The 21,012-nt window shown below is 41.0% G+C and overlaps 2 protein-coding genes across 2 annotated transcripts; one reads left to right on the forward strand and one right to left on the reverse strand.

The window, feature by feature from the left end:
- The first annotated feature begins 5,902 nt into the window (after window positions 1–5,902).
- Window positions 5,903–8,208, forward strand: LOC129776117 (peptidyl-prolyl cis-trans isomerase sig-7). The gene has a single exon (XM_055781534.1). The coding sequence runs from the start codon at window positions 6,034–6,036 to the stop codon at window positions 8,074–8,076; it is 2,043 nt and encodes a 680-aa protein (XP_055637509.1). The 5' UTR covers window positions 5,903–6,033; the 3' UTR covers window positions 8,077–8,208.
- Window positions 8,209–10,771: 2,563 nt separating this feature from the next.
- LOC129773461 (uncharacterized) lies at window positions 10,772–16,018 on the reverse strand. Its single transcript, XM_055777072.1, has one exon. It carries the CDS (start codon window positions 16,016–16,018, stop codon window positions 10,772–10,774), a length of 5,247 nt encoding a protein of 1,748 aa, XP_055633047.1.
- Between the last annotated feature and the right edge of the window lie 4,994 nt (window positions 16,019–21,012).

The following is a 21,012-nucleotide window of genomic DNA, read 5'->3' on the forward strand; positions in this document are numbered from 1 at the left end:
TATCTCCGATGTCGCGGACACGATTTTATTATGATAGGTGCGGTATGTACGCCTCTAATTTGTGTTTGAGCGATATAGAAAACTGTTTTTGTTATTGTCAGAAAGTTTGCTCCCAGCGGTGCAATTGGCGATCTAACGTACAAATCTACATCTAAAGCTTCCTTTACAAAGCAGAATTTTAATCGCATGCGATATACTCACGCGCGATATTTTTCAGAGCAGCTCTTTAAAATGGTGCGCGATATTGCGCGATTATCTGTCATAATCTGTCTGTCAAACCTGCATCCCTCTAATCATACTGCCATTATTGGCGATCTAACGTACAAATCTACACCTAGGCAGCGCTGCGGTGAAAGTGATGATGGTTTTAAATTTTGCCATGTGAGCTTATGGAAGGTTTGTAGTTTTTTTTCCATGAATTACAATGTTATAATCATAAAAGATTATTTGATTGCGATGAGTTTTTAAGAAATTTAATTCTGCGCAATTTTATATATAACATGTTGTTTATTTACCTCTTTCAGTAATGCAAACTGTAAAAATGTTGGCAATTGTTGAATTAAAGAAGGAAATTCGAGAGCACAATCAAACACAAGTAGAAAAATGTACGATTCCTGCATGTGAGAACTACCTCGGAAAGCTCGGAAGTAAAATATACGTGATTTGTTTTTGAGTTTTAGGTTACATTAGCATCATTTTCTTAGTTCAAAAACAAAATCCAGATGTCTCACCGATCGTATGATTAAAACGTCACATCCCTCATATTGCCAATGTACCCAATATTGCTGCGGTTCACTGACATTTTAGTTCTGTCAATTACTGTTGTTTACAACTCGGTGCGGTTATATAGTCAAATAGTGGCTAATTTTAAACTCCATGTTAAATGTGAACACTTCCATGTGAGCACATTAAAACATACTATCTCCGTGATTTCAACGTTTTCAATCTTCGCCAATGATATGTTGGTAAAAAAATGACGTCATATTGTTTTTGTTCTTGGGTAGCCTATATTCAATTAATGTCTAACCCCTGGTTAGATATGTGAATGCAAGCTAAGTGGTGTGGACTCAATCCACTTCATTTTCAAGCAAATTCATGCATTTTTTCAAGCGATTTCTTGCATTAAATTCTTAAACCTCCAAAGATGCCAGATTTACAGTGTGTTTGCAATTTTACAGCCATATCTGTAAAATATTTTTTAATTTTGTTGTAGACTTTTTGGATATAACAATATTTCACAGGTTTTTTAAAAAATGAGAAGCTTTATTCATCACATCAAAGATATTTGACTCACCGTATGACATTTTTCCATAGTTTTAATACATAAAAAGTTTTTATATGTAGTTTATATCAATACACATGACGTTACACCTATTTTTTGAGTCATTCATTAACACTTTGCTGTCCGACGTAACCACAGTGGTTACATGCGCAAACTAGCGCCTAACTGCCGGTGTCACCACAGTGGTTACGTGCGCAAAATAGGTCGCACCGTAGTGATGTCGTGAGTATCGCTCGGTGGCCGACGATAGTACTTCAGTATCTTTTGCATTCTGTTGGTGTTTTGTTTGGTAACAATAACTTGTACACGTCAACGTTTTTTATGATTTCATTAGTACTTTTGTCCTGACATCATTGCCGACGAAAGAGACGATTCTTCCCGATGAATGAAAAATTGCATTCATTTACGTAAATTACGTAAACGTGCGGATGGCAACATGTGCCTTGCTAATTCCCTTAAAAATGGCTCTTCTAGAGGGGTATCTTTTGAGCAAACGACAATGAGTTGATCCTCAAAGCCCTAACTGAACATCTTTGAGTAATATTGAGATTGACTACATCCAAGCGATAACGGTGGTTCACCCCAGTCCTTGAGCATCCCTTCAACATCGCACTGTTAGCCTATATCTATCTATATAAATTAATATGTAAGGTACCTTATATTCATTTACTTCCTGACAATAAAAGACAAAAACTTTGCAGAAATTTACTGTTTCCCTATTTTAAGTTGTATCATGTGCGATCCACATTGAACGTTATGGAAAAGAACGGCCACATTCCGTCACCGTCTCCACCAATTCACACATGCAGTCTATGTTTGCAGCAGCACCGTCACGTCAAATGTCAAACGAATGATTTATTTAATGTTATTCATGGTCTCGCCACCTACAACACTATTAAAATCCTCTATCGAATCAGCATTCCGGGAATCAGTTCTAAATTTGATTCAATGGAAATCATTGAATTATATTATGTAAATGAGAAAACCCGGTAGTCCCGACCTTTGTTCAACAATAATAATACATAGACTATTTTTCTCAGCTAGTCACGAAAGATTTTGACTCCGAAATTTGGAACTAAGAGATATGTTGGTATAAAAAAATATAACCAAAATCAAAACAAAAGCCGAGACACAAAGCCCAGTCAAAAACCCAACGAACCGTCCGTCTCCAGCAATTATTCTTTTCTACAAATCCTGTCGGTCCTTTTTAGTTAAACGTATGATGACGGGGCGTCACGTTGCCGGTGTTTGTGAATGTTTTCATAAGAATTGCAAGGTAGAATAACTGACGTAACGGAACGTGACGTGGATGTTGTATGTGAATCGCACTTAAGGCGGCGGTGACACTGGATACAGAAAAGTGGTCGTACGAATTGTATGTCTTTTCGTCAGTTATCGTACAATCAAATTTTCGTGCGTACTCCGAGCCAATCTAACCTAAGCCTAAAGTAGACATTTAAAAATGGATTTATTATTATGTGCAACCGCACATAAAATTTAGTTCCATGTGAAAGATTAATGTAATTTATGTGCGCGGTTATACCAGGGACAGACATACAGCTGTACTTGCGTTGTACGTGTACAGCGTTGTACAGGTACCATCGTACCATGACAGACATACTTTGGTTGTACATTGTACCGTATGTCAAACTGACAATCAGATATTTTTCCAATTTCCACCACATATTTCAATGAAAAAGGTTTTTATTTAGTGTCTAAACTATCAAACACAACGAAAAAGTTTCCAATCTGAGTTATTAACTTAAAAGAAAGTCAATGAAAAGAACGTTTATCAAGTGATTTGATTCTGCTTGTTCATGCTACCCACCACTAACCGTCTATGGCGCTGCGCACAGTACAACTGTAGCCATGTACAGCGGTAAAACAGGTCGGTACAGGTACAGCGATTGTACCGAGTTGCTTGCATGGTTCTAGCGCTATACATGGTGACAGACATACAATTTTCGAAGTACAACGCAAGTACAGCTGTATGTCTGTCATAAGTATTATACTTATGACAGACATACAGCTGTACTTGCGCTGTACTTCGAAAAACGTATGTCTGTCACCATGTACAGCGCTAGAACCATGCAAGCAACTCGGTACAATCGCTGTATCTGTACCGACCTGTTTCACCGTTGTACATGACTACAGTTGTACGGTGCGCAGCGCCACAAACGGTTAGTGGTGGGTAGCATGAACAAACTGAATAAAAGACGGGTGGGTAATGTCGTGGACATAACCGGAGTGACGTAGGACTATACAAAGGGGACAGCTTTTGTTAAATATATATATTTTAAATATATTGTTTTATTTTCTTCTCCTACGTGAATACCTACCTATCTACCTGAAAAATGGATTAGTTTGCCACTCGCCACAGCTTTCACAGTTGGAAAATTTCTTCCCATCCAGCTTGTGACATATTGTTCAGTAAATTACATTTAATGCGACTTTGCCACTAACTGAAACTAATTGTTGCCTTGCCGAACCGAAGCTGCTCTGTTCTTGATGCGTGTTTTCTGATTGTCGTGAGCAGCTTTGCAAGCCAACTCGAGCACTCCGACGGCCAAAACTCTATAATCGCTGTTAGGTATACTGATGCTCCGGCACCAATCCGTTCGGCCTAGTTACCCTTGCGGAGCAATCAGTGAATGCGGCCAACAGGGAACTGGAGATCTGCACGGTTCGAGTGAGACTTTGCCTTTCCCTTAACTTGTCCTCCTTTGTTACGTCCACGATGCCGATGCCGTACAACCACACGGGTTTACGGTTTGAAAGAAAATAAGATATTTTTTTGGGGTCCAAGTGTTTTATACTCTAGCGCAATTTAAGAATTGGTGAAAATCAATAAGCTCAGAACAACTGCCAAATTCACATACTCATCATATCCTGGCAAACAAATTATGAAAAAATCAATTTGTGTTTTATTATTATTTTGGATAATGTTTTAGAAAGCATTGAACTGTATTTCCTAAACTCTTTTTTGGAAGGTTTAATGGCCCTGAAAAGCGCCTTGTTTTATGGAATGGTTCCAATTTAGAAAACTTAGTACTCGTGGTTTTGAAAAAAACCATTTCGAACGCCCTCGATGCCGCCTTGTTCTGGATTTGCCACCAAAGCAGTTTGTATAAAGAACAAACTTTTTTCTTCTGCTACCTGATGCCGTTTTGCGATTGCGTTTGCCACTCGCCACTCGCTGCAACTGCCTGTTGTCTTGATGTCCACCGAACCGAATGTGTTCTGTTCCGAATGCGGGTTTTCTTATCGTCGCGAGCAGCTTTGCCAGCTAACTCGATCACTTCGGCGGCCGAAACTATATAACGCCGGCTAGGTGGACTGGTGCACTGGTACTAACGCGCTCGGCCTAGCTACCCTTGCGGGGAACTCCAGATCAACACGGTTCGAGCGGGATTTTGCCTTTCCCTTCACTTTTCCTCCTTTACCATGTCCAGACATGGCTGCTTGGGTTGGTTTGTTGATGTGTTGTGATGCGAACCGATGTGGTGTACGGTTTGAATGAGAATGATCGTTACGGAAGGAAGGAAGGTATTGTATTATAGAGACTTTAAACTTTTGCAGTTCATTCGTCTCTAGCCTTGAGAAAGGCCCTTTGAAAACTCTACTCTACTCTACTCCAGCGCTACCACCTCCGCCCTCTTGCCTTGAGAAAGGTACTCGATCCATCGCCGTCCAGCTCGTCCAGCAACGATGTTGTCCAGTCGGTGTCCACACAAAGAATGATCGTTACGGCAGTGGAGCGGGGATTTTTAAGCTGACTGGCTGGCTCGAGAATTACGCATGTGTGAGACTGCGACCAATGTTTCGTTCATTTTTTCTTTTTCCTTTCCAATCGTGCTTCATTCTATTTCGCTGCTTCTCTGGTTGCCCGTTTTGGTCGGTACGATATGAAGAGCACAAAATGGACCAATCAAAAATGGGCACATAGTGCATTTTGACAATGCTTGATATTTGACAATTATTCAATTATTTATCTCAAGAAAAATGAAATGTTATTCGTTATGATAGATGCGTAGATATATTTCCTATCAATTGATGCAAAAACCTTTGCGATCTATTGAGAAATGCTCGAGTTATAAGCGTTCCAAATCTTGCATTTTTTCCTACTTGTTCAGTGCCTAGATTTCCATTTCACCCCCTATATCTTCCGGTTAGACGTAGTCCTACGTCAAAAACACTTGGTAAATATTATTTTCATTAACTTTCTCTTGAGTTAATAACTCAGATTGGAAACTTGTTTGTTGTGTTTGATAGTTCAGACGCTAAATAAAAAACTTTTTCATTGAAACATGAGGTGAAAATTGGTCGAATTTCTGATTGTCAATTTGACATGCGGTGCAATGTACAACCAAAGTATGTCTGTCATGCTACGATGGTACCTGTACAACGCTGTACACGTACAACGAAAGTACAGCTGTATGTCTGTCCCTGGTATTAGATTGCAAAAATATGTGTTATACATATAAATCTGATATAAAAATTTCTCTCGGTGTACCTTTGATGAATGGATCGCATAATCTCACTAACACCAGTAGAAATATGTGTTTTTTGTACCTCCATTGAATTTATTGTTTACCCGGACATTTTCCTCATTTGACGTTTTGATACCACAGTGAAGTGCGATGGATCCCGGCTAAATTCAAAACAAAATAATGATACTATAAATATTACATGGAGTATTAACGGGCAGGATTAATTAAGTGGCATTACAAACTGATATACACTGCATCAAAATGTCGGTCGTAATTGAGACGACCATTGGTGACGTTACCGTGGATTTGTTTTTAGCTCAGCGCCCCAAAGCAGCGCTAAATTTCCTGAAATTGTGCAAACTCAAATACTATAACTACAACTTGTTTCATACCATTCAACATGGATTCATCGCTCAGACAGGAGATCCCAGTGGTTCTGGTGATGGAGGCTCTTCGTTTTGGGGAGTTCTGGAGGGGAAACACAAACGATACTTCGAAGGTGAAACAGTGCCAAAAATGAAGCACACTGAACCCGGTCTGTTGTCAATGGTCTGCGCTGGCGAGGGTTTGATTGGATCGCAGTTTTTCTTTACGTTGGGCCCCGAGCTGATTTCCCTGGATGGCGGAGGGCACGTCGTTATTGGCGAAGTAACCGAAGGACATGAGGTGCTGCGGAAGCTCAACGAAACTATTTGCGATGAGAAAAATCGACCATACAAGGATGTTAGAATCACTCACACCGTCATTCTTGAGGACCCCTTCGATGACCCGAGGGGTTTCAGAGAGCCAAGTAGATCACCTTCACCATCTGCGGAGCGGCTGGCCGGGGGCAGGATAGGAGCGGATGAGGACATTGACGACACCGATGGGAAAACAGCGGAGGAAATTGCAGAAATGTTCGCTGAACGAGAGGCGAAAGCCCGCGCCACGATTCTGGAGATTGTGGGTGACATACCGGATGCGGACGTTGCTCCACCGGAAAATGTTTTGTTTGTGTGCAAACTGAATCCGGTCACTACGGATGACGATTTGCAAATCATTTTTAGTCGTTTCGGAAAAATAAAGGGATGTGAAGTTATTCGGGACAAAGTTAGTGGCGATTCATTACAGTATGCTTTTATTGAGTTTGAGGATAAGAAATCCTGCGAGGATGCTTACTTTAAAATGGACAATGTGTTGATTGACGATCGGCGGATTCATGTAGATTTCTCCCAATCCGTTTCGAAGGTTCGTTGGAGGGGCAAAGGCAAAGGTATTGAATATTTTGATGGAAGTGACAAGAAGGATTTCAAAAATATTGGTCATAAAGATTACGATGATGTTGGTTATAAAGGTCGAAAACGTACCACTGGTAGTCCCAAGAAAACTTCAAAGTCTTTTTCATCTAGCAGATCTCGATCTCGTAGCCCTAAGAAACGGCATAGAAGTCCGGTCAGACAACAGGGTAATGGAGGAGGCAACCGTGACAAAAGGCGTTCTCCTTGGCGTACAAACGGTGGTAATGACAACCGTGGAGACAATGTAGGAAATCGCGATAAAAAGGTTCGGTTGTCGGAGAGCAATACTGGTTATCGCGAGGAACGCAATGGCCGAAATATTCGGGTCGAACATGGCAAGGTAGACTATAAAAATCGCCCATATCCAAACACATTTTTGAAGAGAAATGCGCCTGATGGTCGTTCTGGAACGAATCGAGGCAGCAGTCACAACGCTCGCCGTTCCCGTTCGCCAGTTGGAAACCGCCAACGTCGTCGGTCTCATGATCGTCTTCGCCCTTCCCGTTCGCGATCCGGCAGCGCAAGTCAACGCAGGAATGCGGAATCCACAGATCACAACAAATCAGGCGAAAGTAAGCACAGGACGAAGAGTCCAGTGAATCATCGTTCGCGAGATAGATCTGCACGAAGTCGATCTTTGGATCACAGATCATCGAATCGCAAGCAGTCACTTGTTGATGAACGAGATACTAAACGCAATCGGAGCAAACGAGACGTCGATGTGGCTCCAACTCGCCGGTATTCATCACCCCCGAAAAGAAAATCATCTTCAACCAGTGACAAACGCAAGAAGGCTAAGAAAAGGGATTGTACTTCTGATTCCTCCGAATCTGTTTTTTCTGAGGACTCTTCTTCTTCCGATGATGAACGTTCTAAGAAAAAGAAGAAGAAATCAAGCAGTAAGAAAAAAATCAAGAAAAATAGAAAGCGCGCTTCTAGTGATAGTAGCAGCGATTCCAGTTCCGAGTCTAGCGACGAAGAAAAACACAAGAAAAAGAGTAAAAGCAAGAAAAAGAAGAAGTACTGAGGAACACACATCTGATAAATTGTAACTAATAATATTGATTCAATTTAATAACATGTAAATTTCAATTTCAAATTGGGTAATTCTCAAAGCTGAGTGGAAAGAAACAAGATATAAAAATATAAAATCTAAGATGCACGAAATTGTTCTTGTGTTTCAATTGATTCTGAAACGGCTCATTTTATTATTCATTTTCGTTTAAAACCTTCTACTCTAGCTACAACGTCAACACGAATCTAAAGGAAAGCTTCCATAACGAAGAGAACACAAATTTCATACGAGTGATTGAAAATTTGTTTCATTCTTATAGATTGGAAACGGAACTTTCGCGATTGGGATGTCGATTGACGCAGGGCCTTGCCATGTGTTCAATGAAATGAACCGGCACATTCGAGCGGCTCGATGGCTCTTGTCAAGAAACGATCTATTCGGATATGTAGGGAAGGCGTAAATAATTATTCTAGGTTTTCTCTAATAAATTTCTTTCACATCATCTTCATTGCATATTTTGGTTTATGATCTTTTCGATGTTATCTGATTTTTTTCCTGTTGGGTGTGAACCACTGCGTCCATTACTTCGAACTATTGTGGTATACCCCTTTTTTATACTAGGAATAGACTGAAAGCTAGACTAAATTTCCTTGGGCTCAAGAATAGCTTTATCAAGGTGTTGAAGTCTGCGTCTTGTTAGAGCTCCGCAGTTACAGAGCAAATGTTCCGAAGATTCGCTTTCGGCGTTACAAAAGCGACAAATATTCAGCCCTATTCTGTATTTCGATCGATTCGAAATATTTCGAACGACTCGATGAAATTCCATCCTTTGTTTCGTTCGAGTTGTTTTTGCATTTCGTCCGATCTGTTTCTCTTTGAATATTAAATGGGCAAAACGCTCGAAATAGGGAATGCGAGATTATAACTTGAACGAAATAACGGTTTCGAACGAAATGGAAATCCCTCGGAATACAGAATAGGGCTGATTATCTTGTGCTAAACCTATGTTTTAGGATGGTATTTACTCGAACAGTGTCCTGTTACAGGACCAGTCAATGTGCTGAAGTCTTTCTTCTGACGTAGGACTCTTTGATCTCTATATAGGGGGTCATTCTACGAAAAATGTAACGTTTATTAAGAGTTTTTAAATGCATATTACGCAGAATCGTTATAATCTAAGGAACTGGAGTTCCCTAGATGCTTGCTATGAAGGCAAGACTTTTCGCTCGTCCTCTCTCGAGCGCTTCGTGATTAATCTAGGGAACTTATTTCCCTAGATGTCGGCAATTGAGGCCTGAGAATCACGGTTTGAATTTATTAAAGCCAGGGATCTATTTCCCTGGACTTGGTTGGTCTCTTATGGGCTAAGCCCCTTTGCGTGAACAAATCCCGGCTAGGGCAGCCACAAAACTTCAACCTCTTCCGGCTCCAGTGCGGTCCGGTGAAGCGAAGCAAATGGTCTGCTTTTCGGATTGGGATTTGTTCCTTTTGGTTATACCTTTTATAGCGTGGCGCCTGGTTGCCAACGCTTGGGTGTATCCGGATTCTGATGCGTGACGCCTGGTTGTCAACGCTTGGTGGATTTTCGGATCACGAATTGAACTTTGAACTACGAACTTTGATTTTGAACTAACGAATTAGACTTCTGATTTGAACTGTTTGATTTGAATTTTGAAATGGACTCAACAATTGGACTGTTTGATTTGAACTGTGAAATTGAACTGACTTCCTAGGCCAGAATCCCCAGTATATATACCCAAGAATTCATTCCTAGGCGTTAAAACTATAAAGGAGAGAAGAGATCTCTCTTTCCTTCTCAGACAACCGAGCCCATATCGATTGTCTGCCTGCTATTTCCCTACATGTTATTACTACCCGCTTATCTCTGCGGACCTTTGTCGCTCTCGCTAGAGGGGTACAATTTAGAAAGTTTATTACTCATCGTCGGCTTAAAATGTTATTTTTGTTTATAGCCCTTCGTATATTCGATAATGGGCGAGGCCAGGCTTATTACCAGCAATAATCTTTCGCCTGGTGCCTTGTTGTCTTTGTGTATTCCAGGCGCCTTATCTGTCTATGCTGCCTGCTCACGGTCTCAAATGAACACGTGATTTCCTATCTTGTATGCCTGCGCTACACTATGAGTAATACGATCTATTCAGAGGATCGTGCGGGTCACAGATTTGTTTATTTATTTGTCCCTACTTTCTGGTGCGTCATGCACCGCTTGTCTGAAGCTATACAAAAGGAAAAGAAAAATAAGAAAGGGATGAATCACATGGCCGTATCTGGTGATTCATTGGGCTATAAATTTTCTATGCGCTCGTTTGCACTTCAATAACATTATTTTGTTTATTGGCCGGCCTTGCTATCTAAATTGGGTCCGTAACATTCCGGCCCTGATAAATCTACTTGTTCGATTTAAAAAATTCCTGAACGGACCCTATGCTACCTGTGTTACTTATATCTCTATTTGTTTACATGTTTTCGGAGCATCATTTATTTTACATTCATCCTTATATTCTAACAGAGTTTAAAAACACTTTTAAATTTCAATTCTTCGGCACGTTGCCTGGTTCCAAAGGATGTCCTCTTCAATGCTTGGTCCATGGATCATACATCTTAGCTCTGACGCGAGCTTACATCAGTTGGCTGCATCTTTCGGATATTGGTGCTCTGGTAGCGAGCACTGACGTCTTCTTCCTGATTAGTTGATGGCTGGATCATTTCCCTTGATAATGTCCAGTACTGCAATTTTAACTGCCGGTCGTTTCAGGACACCTTTCGCGGTTTGGATCTTTGCTTGGCGAACTTGCCCGTCGCTCGCCACAAACGTTTCGATGACTCGTCCTTTAAGCCATTTTCCTGGTGGTGCGTCGTCGTCCGTGATTAAGACGATGTCGTTGACTTTGATCGGTTCTACTTTCTGCGTATTTTTATTACGCTTTAACAGAGTTGGTAAGTACTCCTTCTTCCATCGGTTCCAAAACAACTTGGAATAATGTTGAATGCGTCTCCATTGCGCTGTGTCATACTGACTGGTCGTTGGTGCATACGGTGGGGCATACTCTCCTGCTCTTCCTATTAACGCGTGGAATGGCGTCAACACTTCATCGTCGATGCAGGAGACTGGTATGTGTGTCAACGGTCGAGAGTTGACTAAAAATTCCGCTTGGATGAATGCAGCTTGCAACGTTGCTGCTGATGGCTTGCTCCTACCCCAAACTTTCAGGATCTCTGCTAGTGCTACTTTGACGTTTCTTATTAATCTCTCCCAAGCGCCTCCAAAATGTGGTGCTGAAGGTGGGTTGAATCTCCACTGGATTTCCATTTTTGCTGCTTCATTTTTGCCCATCTTCTCGTTGATTTCATTGACTAGCGACTTTAACTCTCGCTCTGCTCCAACGAAGTTCGTTCCGTTGTCGCTGTAGATACTGGTGACCTTTCCTCTTCGGTTCTGGAAGTTCCTTAACACGACCATGAACGCATCAGTACTGAGATTTTCTGCCATCTCAATATGTACTGCTCTTGTTGAGAGACAGGTGAATATGACGCCCCATCTCTTCTCGAGCGATCTCTTTACCGCTACTTCGAAAGGTCCGAAGTAATCTACTCCGCAGTTTGTAAATGGAGGTATATGCGCTTCTGTGCGGAAATGTGGTAAATCTGCCATCATCGGCTCTACCGGAGTTGCACGTCGTATTTTGCACCTATTGCAATTCTTCTTGACGTTTGCTAATACTGTTCTTATATGCAGTATCCAATACTTCTGCCGTAATGCTGCTATGACGGTGTTTTCGCCGTGGTGGAAATATCTTTCGTGTGTTGCTTTCACGATCAAATATGTATATGGATGCTTTTGTGGGAGCAATATTGGCGTTCTTGTAGTCCATGGTACTGACATGGCTTTCTTCAAACGTCCTCCACTTCTCATTACCCCTGCCTCGTCTAGGAAGGGTGCGTAACTGACCAATGGTCCTGACGATATTGTTCCGCCATTGAATAAAGTTTCCATCTCTGTTGGAAATGCTTCCCATTGCATCTTTCTATAGAGCACGTTCTCAGCTCTTTGGTAGTCCTTGTACTCAATGTCTGGAATATATCCACGACGTAATCTTTCCTTTGTCCTGTTTAATACACAAAGGTTCTTCACCAATTTCCACCAATCTGAGTATTCCTTGTACTTATCGATGAAACTAAGTTTGCTTAGTTCTTCGTGAACTAGCACTGTTTCTCTCAACTCTTCGTCTGTTTCCTTCTCTTCAATGGAAGGCCATGACGATTCTGAGAGCTTTAGGAAATCAGGTCCCTCAAACCATTGTGATTTTCCTAGCTTTTCCTTTGTGCCTTCATCGGCTGGATTTTCATCTGTTGGCACCCATCGCCATTCATTTTTCCTGTTATCTTCCAGGATTTCACCTACTCGATGCATCACAAATACGCTTCTTCGTTTTGGACTCTTGATCCATGACAATACGGTCTGTGAATCACTCCAAAATGTTTTGCTGACGATTTTCAACCTCGTTTCATCTATTATCGTTTTGGTTAATCGGCTTCCTAACACGGCCGCTTGTAGCTCTAGGCGTGGTATGCTCAATGGTTTGACTGGTGCTACTCTAGACTTTGCTGATAGAAGTCTTACGTGTGGTGTGTTTCCAGATATACTTCTTACGTACACACATGCACAAAATGCTTTCTCAGAAGCATCTACAAAGGTGTGTAGTTCTACTTCACCTGTTCTTTCTTCGAGGATGTATCTTGGTATCGTTACGCTATCAGCAGATTCAATAATTTCTAACCAGTGTTGCCAGTCTGACTGCAACTTCTCGGGAATTTCGTCATCCCAATCTATATTTTCTATGTGCAGCCTTTGCATGAGGATTCTTCCATGCACAGTTATATTTGAGATGAGTCCAAGTGGATCGTAGACACTCATCACGAAAGCTAGTACCTCTCTCTTTGTTGGTAAACGTAGCATTTGTGTAACATCACTTCCTAGCTTGTCTAATTTGATTTGATAGCCGAGTGTGTCAGACGTGGTGTTCCAATATACACCAAGTACCTTTTCTGTCATTGAATCCTTTTCTTCGAACATTTTGATTCCGGAAATTTGTACACGTTCCGAGGGTAAACTTTGCAGAAGTTCTCTGCTGTTTGACACAAAGTTTCTGATGTGGAAACCCGCGTGATCGTGAATTTTCATAACATGTAGTACTATCTCTGCTGCCTTATCAAGCTCTTCGAAACTATCCAAATAATCGTCGACGTAGTGTTGCTTGATGATTGCTTCAGTCGCCACTGGACAATATTTTCTGAATTTTTCTGCGTTGTGGTTTTTAACCGCTTGTGCACATGACGGTGAACAGGTTGATCCGAATGTCATCACCTGCATTACGTATACATCAGGTTTCTTACTGCTATCACAATCTCTCCATAAGAATCTCTGAGCGTGTTGATCTTCAGCTCGGATTCGTACTTGGTGGAACATCTCTTTGATGTCTCCACATACAGCAATTGCTCCTTCTCGGAATCTTACTAAAACACCGAACAATGACGTAGTAGCATCCGGCCCTGATAACAGTTCCGTGTTGAACGATACACCTTGTGTCTTTGCCGCCGCATCGAAAACCAACCTTGGTTTAGGTGGCAACTTATTTTTGTTGTGCACAATAAAGTGTGGAAGATAATACACTCTTGATATCGGCTTCATAATTTCTTCCTCTGACAGTTTGCGGATGTAGCCTTTCTTCTCGTAATCCGCAAATGTTTCTATTGCCCATTTTTTCAACTCTGGGTCTTTTTTTAACGTTCTCTCACTCGTTGTCAGCCTCTTTGCTGCATTGTTGTAGCTATTTGGAAATTTCGTTTCCTCATCTTTCCATAGAAGTCCAACTTCGTATCTACCATCCTTGTATTTCATAGTACTTCTTAGAATTTGTTCAGCCTTTTCTTCTTCAGCTGATTTTGGTAGATTCTTGACTACCTTAACGCCGAAGTCTTCGGTGGAGAAATATTTCTGCAAAGCCTTGTTCATTTCATCTTCTTGCTGAATGACCATGATGTGTCCGCCTTGCACATTGGACGATATGTTGCCGAACATGAACCATCCAAGTTTGGTTCGTAGCGCTGTGGGCTCGTTCGGTTTTCTCATTCGCCTTTCGAATGGAATTAACAAGTGACTGTGACTCAGTCCAATTAATATCGTCGGGCGTATACTGCTGTAACTGCTCAACGGCAGATTCTTGAGGTATGGATACCTTTTCTCCATCACCTCCTTGTTGAAGCTTTGCTCTGGGAGTTGGAGATTCTTTATCGTTCTCACTCCTTTCATGACGTATTCTTTTTCATTGTTGCCGTTGATTCGTACCTGAACTCTACGGCTGTTTTGTTCGTTTCTCGTGACGTTCTGCGTCCACTTTAGCATTAACGGATCAATTCTTCCGTTGAGCCCTAACTTGTTCGCAATCTCCTCGTCTATTAGAGAGAGTGATGACCCCGCATCCAAGAAAGCGAACGTGTTGATGATTTTGTCATTATTTTTCAACGTCACAGGAACTATTTGGTAGAATACGTTGGATTTTGTTAGTTGTTGGTGATTGTGTATCTCACCATCTGCTTGTGTATCTGGACTATGCTGTCCTTCCGACTGATTTGAATCACTTGATTCTCTCTCATGAGATTTATGAATTAATGGATGATGTTTGAACTTACATCCATTAATTCCACATTGTTTTGCTCTTTTGCAGTCTCGCATCATATGGTTTGTAAATGCGAGACAGCTCAAGCATACCTTTGCCTTAAAGGCTAATTCATTTCGCTTTTCAGGCTTCATAGCCTTAAAGCTGGTGCATTCGAGGAGTTTGTGGTTTCCCCGACATGCTTCACAATTGCGTTTTATTATTGTCGATCTATTTTCCTGATGCGTATTTACGTTAAATCGACGCTCAGGCCTCGTGTCTCGCGGCTGCGATCTGTTAATTTCTCGCGGCTGCGGTCTGCTTGTTTCTCGCGGCTGCGGCCTGCTGGTGCCATTCAGCAGTCTATTGGTTCTCGAATGAGGCTTCAGCCACTCATTGAGATCAGCTAAAGTCTTTGCCCCGTCGTACATTTCTTCAGTCCACTTCACCTGTAGACCGTAGGGCATTTTCCTTATGATCTCTTCCACCAATCGGTGGTCAATCAGGAATTCTTCTCTATCCATAAGAGAAACATTACAGACGAGATTATCCAGTGCTTCGGATATCTCGGTAATCAAATTCCGACTCTCCCTTTTGATATTGGTGAGTTCGGCTAGTAGTTCTTTATAGACTAGTTCGGGTCTTCCGAAATTATCTTCTAGTCTATCAATTATTTGGTCCATATTATTTGGATCCATCATTAACTGTCGGACGCTCCTCTCTGCGTTCCCGTACAGCACTGTTTGCAGGCGATTCAAATTTTCAAGCCTGTTAAATTGACCTTGTTTTGTGGTCTCATCAAAGGCCTTTTTAAATTTCGGCCATTCTCTGGCCGCACCTCCATATTTTGGCAAGCTCATGAGTGCTTGTCGCTTTAGGTAGACAGTCCATTCTGGCTCTGCCTCCTGATTTTGACCTTCGATGCTGTCATTATTGTGTGCTGAACTTGTACCTGGTTCAGCTTCGAATCTCGTTGTCCTCATGGACTTTACCAGAGCCTCCATTGCTGCTCTGTTCTCTTGCAAAATTTCTTGCAAGCTGTCTCCGGAAACTGATTGTCTGACTTTGACTTTCAGTTCCATCATTTCCCTTTCTGTGCTCATGCACTTAGGGCATACCCACCTTTCATCTTTCTTGGGTAGGTATGTGAGTCCCACACATGAAATGTGGAACCACCGATCGCATTCATCGCATGCGACCATGTCCTCTTTCTTGTCTTTGTCCGTACACAGACGGCAGTGCCCATTAGGGTTGGCTTTATATGCGTATGTAGCCATTTTAATTAACGTGATTCCTTCTTGAATACACGTGAGTTCAATTCAGATCTTTTTTGAGTGCTTAAATTTTCAAGTCTTATCTCTTTCTTATAAACGTGATTCCCTTTTGAATGCACGTGTGTTCAAATCAATTTCTATGAGTGCTTGAGTTCCAAGTCTTATCTCCTCTTACAACGTGATTCCCGTTTGAATACACGTGAGTTCAATTTCACTCTCTGGCGCGAGAGTTCAAATTTCAATTCTTGACTTCTTAGTCTTTTCAAAAAGGCGTGATTCTGAGCCTCCCGATTTACTCCTCTTGCGCGAGGGATCGTGGTTCTTTTCTTGGCGAAGGTGTGAGTTTTAAATCTCCTCTCTGGAGCCACCAAAATATAATCTAAGGAACTGGAGTTCCCTAGATGCTTGCTATGAAGGCAAGACTTTTCGCTCGTCCTCTCTCGAGCGCTTCGTGATTAATCTAGGGAACTTATTTCCCTAGATGTCGGCAATTGAGGCCTGAGAATCACGGTTTGAATTTATTAAAGCCAGGGATCTATTTCCCTGGACTTGGTTGGTCTCTTATGGGCTAAGCCCCTTTGCGTGAACAAATCCCGGCTAGGGCAGCCACAAAACTTCAACCTCTTCCGGCTCCAGTGCGGTCCGGTGAAGCGAAGCAAATGGTCTGCTTTTCGGATTGGGATTTGTTCCTTTTGGTTATACCTTTTATAGCGTGGCGCCTGGTTGCCAACGCTTGGGTGTATCCGGATTCTGATGCGTGACGCCTGGTTGTCAACGCTTGGTGGATTTTCGGATCACGAATTGAACTTTGAACTACGAACTTTGATTTTGAACTAACGAATTAGACTTCTGATTTGAACTGTTTGATTTGAATTTTGAAATGGACTCAACAATTGGACTGTTTGATTTGAACTGTGAAATTGAACTGACTTCCTAGGCCAGAATCCCCAGTATATATACCCAAGAATTCATTCCTAGGCGTTAAAACTATAAAGGAGAGAAGAGATCTCTCTTTCCTTCTCAGACAACCGAGCCCATATCGATTGTCTGCCTGCTATTTCCCTACATGTTATTACTACCCGCTTATCTCTGCGGACCTTTGTCGCTCTCGCTAGAGGGGTACAATTTAGAAAGTTTATTACTCATCGTCGGCTTAAAATGTTATTTTTGTTTATAGCCCTTCGTATATTCGATAATGGGCGAGGCCAGGCTTATTACCAGCAATAATCTTTCGCCTGGTGCCTTGTTGTCTTTGTGTATTCCAGGCGCCTTATCTGTCTATGCTGCCTGCTCACGGTCTCAAATGAACACGTGATTTCCTATCTTGTATGCCTGCGCTACACTATGAGTAATACGATCTATTCAGAGGATCGTGCGGGTCACAGATTTGTTTATTTATTTGTCCCTACTTTCTGGTGCGTCATGCACCGCTTGTCTGAAGCTATACAAAAGGAAAAGAAAAATAAGAAAGGGATGAATCACATGGCCGTATCTGGTGATTCATTGGGCTATAAATTTTCTATGCGCTCGTTTGCACTTCAATAACATTATTTTGTTTATTGGCCGGCCTTGCTATCTAAATTGGGTCCGTAACAATCGTTCTTACGATATATGTTATAATATATACCATTAGACGGTAAATTTATCCAGGATTTTTTTCGCCGGAGACATCAACAGTGAAAATAATAAAACAAGTGAGCAATTTAACAAATAAGAGAGGTATGTTTGCGAGTGGAAGGGAAGGTAAATCATGTATTATGCATTCTTCTTCCAACTTCGTTCCCATGAATGTTGTATGTAACACAAAATTACGTGCAATAATTCGTTCTATCTAATAAATTAACAAGATGTTAAAGTAATCAGATGCAAGATTTCATACATCACTCAAATTTCATTCAAGATTTCATCAAAGCAACGAGGAAAGTGTCACCCATACAGTGATCTTTCGTTAATTAGGAGGAAGAAGCAATTATCATGCTTATTGAGATCGGCATTACATCGCATCACAAAAATGAAACGAAATGAAATATTAATATTCTTCAATTCATAATTCTCAATGACTCAATTGCTTCTATGATAGATTGAGCAGTAGAACCAATTGATAGTCTTGATTGTGATAGTCTGCAAACGAACATTATTTCACCGAAAAAGCTACTGCTCCCGATGCCTAATAATAAGAATAAGACAATGGAAAGAGCTCACAATATCATAGCTATCCATTAAAAATAAAGCAACTTCATGATTTCATATGTAAAAAATATCACTTGAGTGTTTTCAACTTGTTTTTTCGATTCTTCCCCATAAATTTCATATTCAATGTAATCAATGGAGATATTTTTTTTGTTTACCGATTCACATATACCGTTCTGAATCATGTTTCGGACACTTCGTTCTAATATCTTGAAATGCTTAATGCACTGATGGAATAACTATAAAATTAATATCACAATTGCTTCCTTAGAGTAATCCCTTGGTTTCACTATCATTTCGTATGAGAACTACATTTGAATTATAACATAATCGGCAAAAATCTGACAACACTACACATAATCGTTTGTGTTTGACGTTTGCTTAGCGTGAGCATGTAGAATTTACCCGTTCATAAATATTTAAATTTCTCCCGTGTTTCATCAGTTCTCATCATCGTTAATAGTTTACTGTGATTGCTTGGTAAGCAGTTGATTATGAAATATAATCAAGTGTAATGTAATTTTCGTCCAAAAAATTACAAAATAAAGTGTCCGAAATTTGAATTTAATCTGTCCGAAATTTGATTCAAATGGAAGGCATTTTATTCGATGATTTTTTTTATGTTTTCAATCAAATAGGTACCAAAGTAGAAGGCTTAAAAGCATATTGAACTAATTTATTGAAAATATCAACCAAATAATACCTGTGCATAAAGCTTAGATCTGTTTTCTGCATCATATGCATTAAACGTCCGAAATATGATTCAGAACGGTACCTCATCTACCATTCCCCCCTGTTATGTGTCACACTGACCAAGTGTTCTGAATAATCACAGTCCTACGTCAAACTTCCGTCCGTGCCCCTAGGCTCAGACCCTTCTACTTTTTAAGGCTGAGCAGTTGTTGAGTAATTTTAATACTCGGCGTAATATTTTTTTCCTGTTGAGGTTTTGCAGCCATCCAATTGGCTGTCACTCTCCGGTCTTTCCATTTCTTCAGCTCACTTTTCAACACAGTCAGAAAGTCCACAGAATGGTTCTGGACCAGTGAATCGTGAGTTTGAGCCGTTCCTGGCAAGTTCATCTGCTCGCTCGTTGCCTTCTGTACCGCAAGGGACAGGAATCCAGTACAGTTGTACCGAACTTATCTTACATAATTGCCGTAAAAGAGAAATGCGTTCCCAGACAATTTTAGAAAAGCATTCAAAAGCATTAAGTGTCGCTTGACTGTCTGAGAATATGCAGATGTTAGCATGTCTATATTTCCTTTTGAGGCATACATTTAAATTTTCTATTATTGCAGCTATTTCTGCCTGAAAAACTGTTAGCCATAGTTTCTCATAGTCACAGAGATTTTTGTTCTGGAACCATACACTCCGGCACCTGTTCTGATTCCCATTTTCGACCCATCAGTGTAGAACATGATTGAACCATCACGAACGTTGGTACCACCTTCATCCCATACTGAACGAGACTGTTCGATCACTCTGTATGGAATGTCATAATTAGTCCTAGTCACTGTTTATCTCTGAGGCTAGTCTAACGGGTTCGAGATTCAGGATGCTCAAGTGACCAGTTTTGTCCCCGTCTAGTATTTTTTTTTCTTCATATTTTAAGCTTTAGAGCGCTTTTTTAGCCTCTAGCTGAACATATTGGTTCAAATGTAACAGGTGAAGGATAGCCTCCAATGCCTTTGAGAGTGTGATTCGCAATACTACAGTAATTGCAATGCATACCAGTCGTTGGAGTTTGTTTAGCTTTTTTCTAGCTACAGTCTCCTTAGGCTTTGGCCACCATACAAGTGAGTCATAGGTTATTCCAACCCGCACAATTGCAGTGTAGACCTACATAACCATTTTTGGTTTTGGTGTTCATCCTATCATTTTAGAACATACCGATAGGGTTGAATTGACCTTGCTGATAATTGAATCTAAGTGCGCATTCCAGTTTATTTTAGCATCTAGGATAACACCTAGATATTCCACTGAAGCGCTGCATTTTATTTCCTCTCCCCCAAGATGTAAAGACTGCAGATGCTGCAGATTTTGGTTAACACGTCGTCGAACTTGTCACGTACAATTATGACTAGATCATCGGCAAAGCCGACGACGTGTGAGCATGCTCTGGATCCATTCGACTATGCAGTTATCGAAGTGTCTTCTTCTCATAGCCTGAGCCATTGATAGATAAGAAGCATTATCAAAAGCACCTTCGATTTCAAGAAACGCGCATAATGCAGTTTCTTTTGACGAAAGAGATTTTTAAATTTTTGTCACAAGCGTGTGTGACTGTAGATTTGTCTGATTGGTAGGCAAACTGGTATTTAGAAATGGACATTTGTATTGATGACAAACTAATTGGTCTGAATGCCTTTGGGAGTGATTTGTCACGTTTACCCGCTTTTGGAATGAAAACTACTTCAACAAGTCTCCATATCGAAGGAATGTGTTTTAGTATCAGACTTGTCTTATAAATCTTGATTGGATGTGGGATTAGTTTTGATTCTCCATTTTGAATCAGGGCTGAAAAAATTCCATCTGCTCCTGCAGATTGGTAAGGTAGAAAGGCTCTCACCGCGTTCACTACTCTGGCCCTCGTGAGAACTAATCCAGCAACTATGTTTGCGATATCCTTTGCACTTTCAGGTCCTGTGATGCACCTTCGAGAGCATTTTGTGTCGCCATTATAGTCAGGATCTGTATCCGAGTAGCCAGAAGTAGATCCCGGGAAGTGAATCTTCATCAGTAAGTGTAGTACTTCTGAGGGGGTTTTTGTGAACGAGCCGTCATCCTTTTTAAGAGAACCATGC

Source organism: Toxorhynchites rutilus, chromosome 3, assembly GCF_029784135.1.
Source record: "Toxorhynchites rutilus septentrionalis strain SRP chromosome 3, ASM2978413v1, whole genome shotgun sequence".
Taxonomy (NCBI): Eukaryota; Metazoa; Arthropoda; class Insecta; order Diptera; family Culicidae; genus Toxorhynchites; species Toxorhynchites rutilus.

Bases quoted from the DNA above. Each gene is read 5' to 3' on its own strand.
- LOC129776117 (XM_055781534.1), top strand. From the start codon at position 6,034: ATGTCGGTCGTAATTGAGACGACCATTGGTGACGTTACCGTGGATTTG.
- LOC129773461 (XM_055777072.1), bottom strand. From the start codon at position 16,018: ATGGCTACATACGCATATAAAGCCAACCCTAATGGGCACTGCCGTCTG.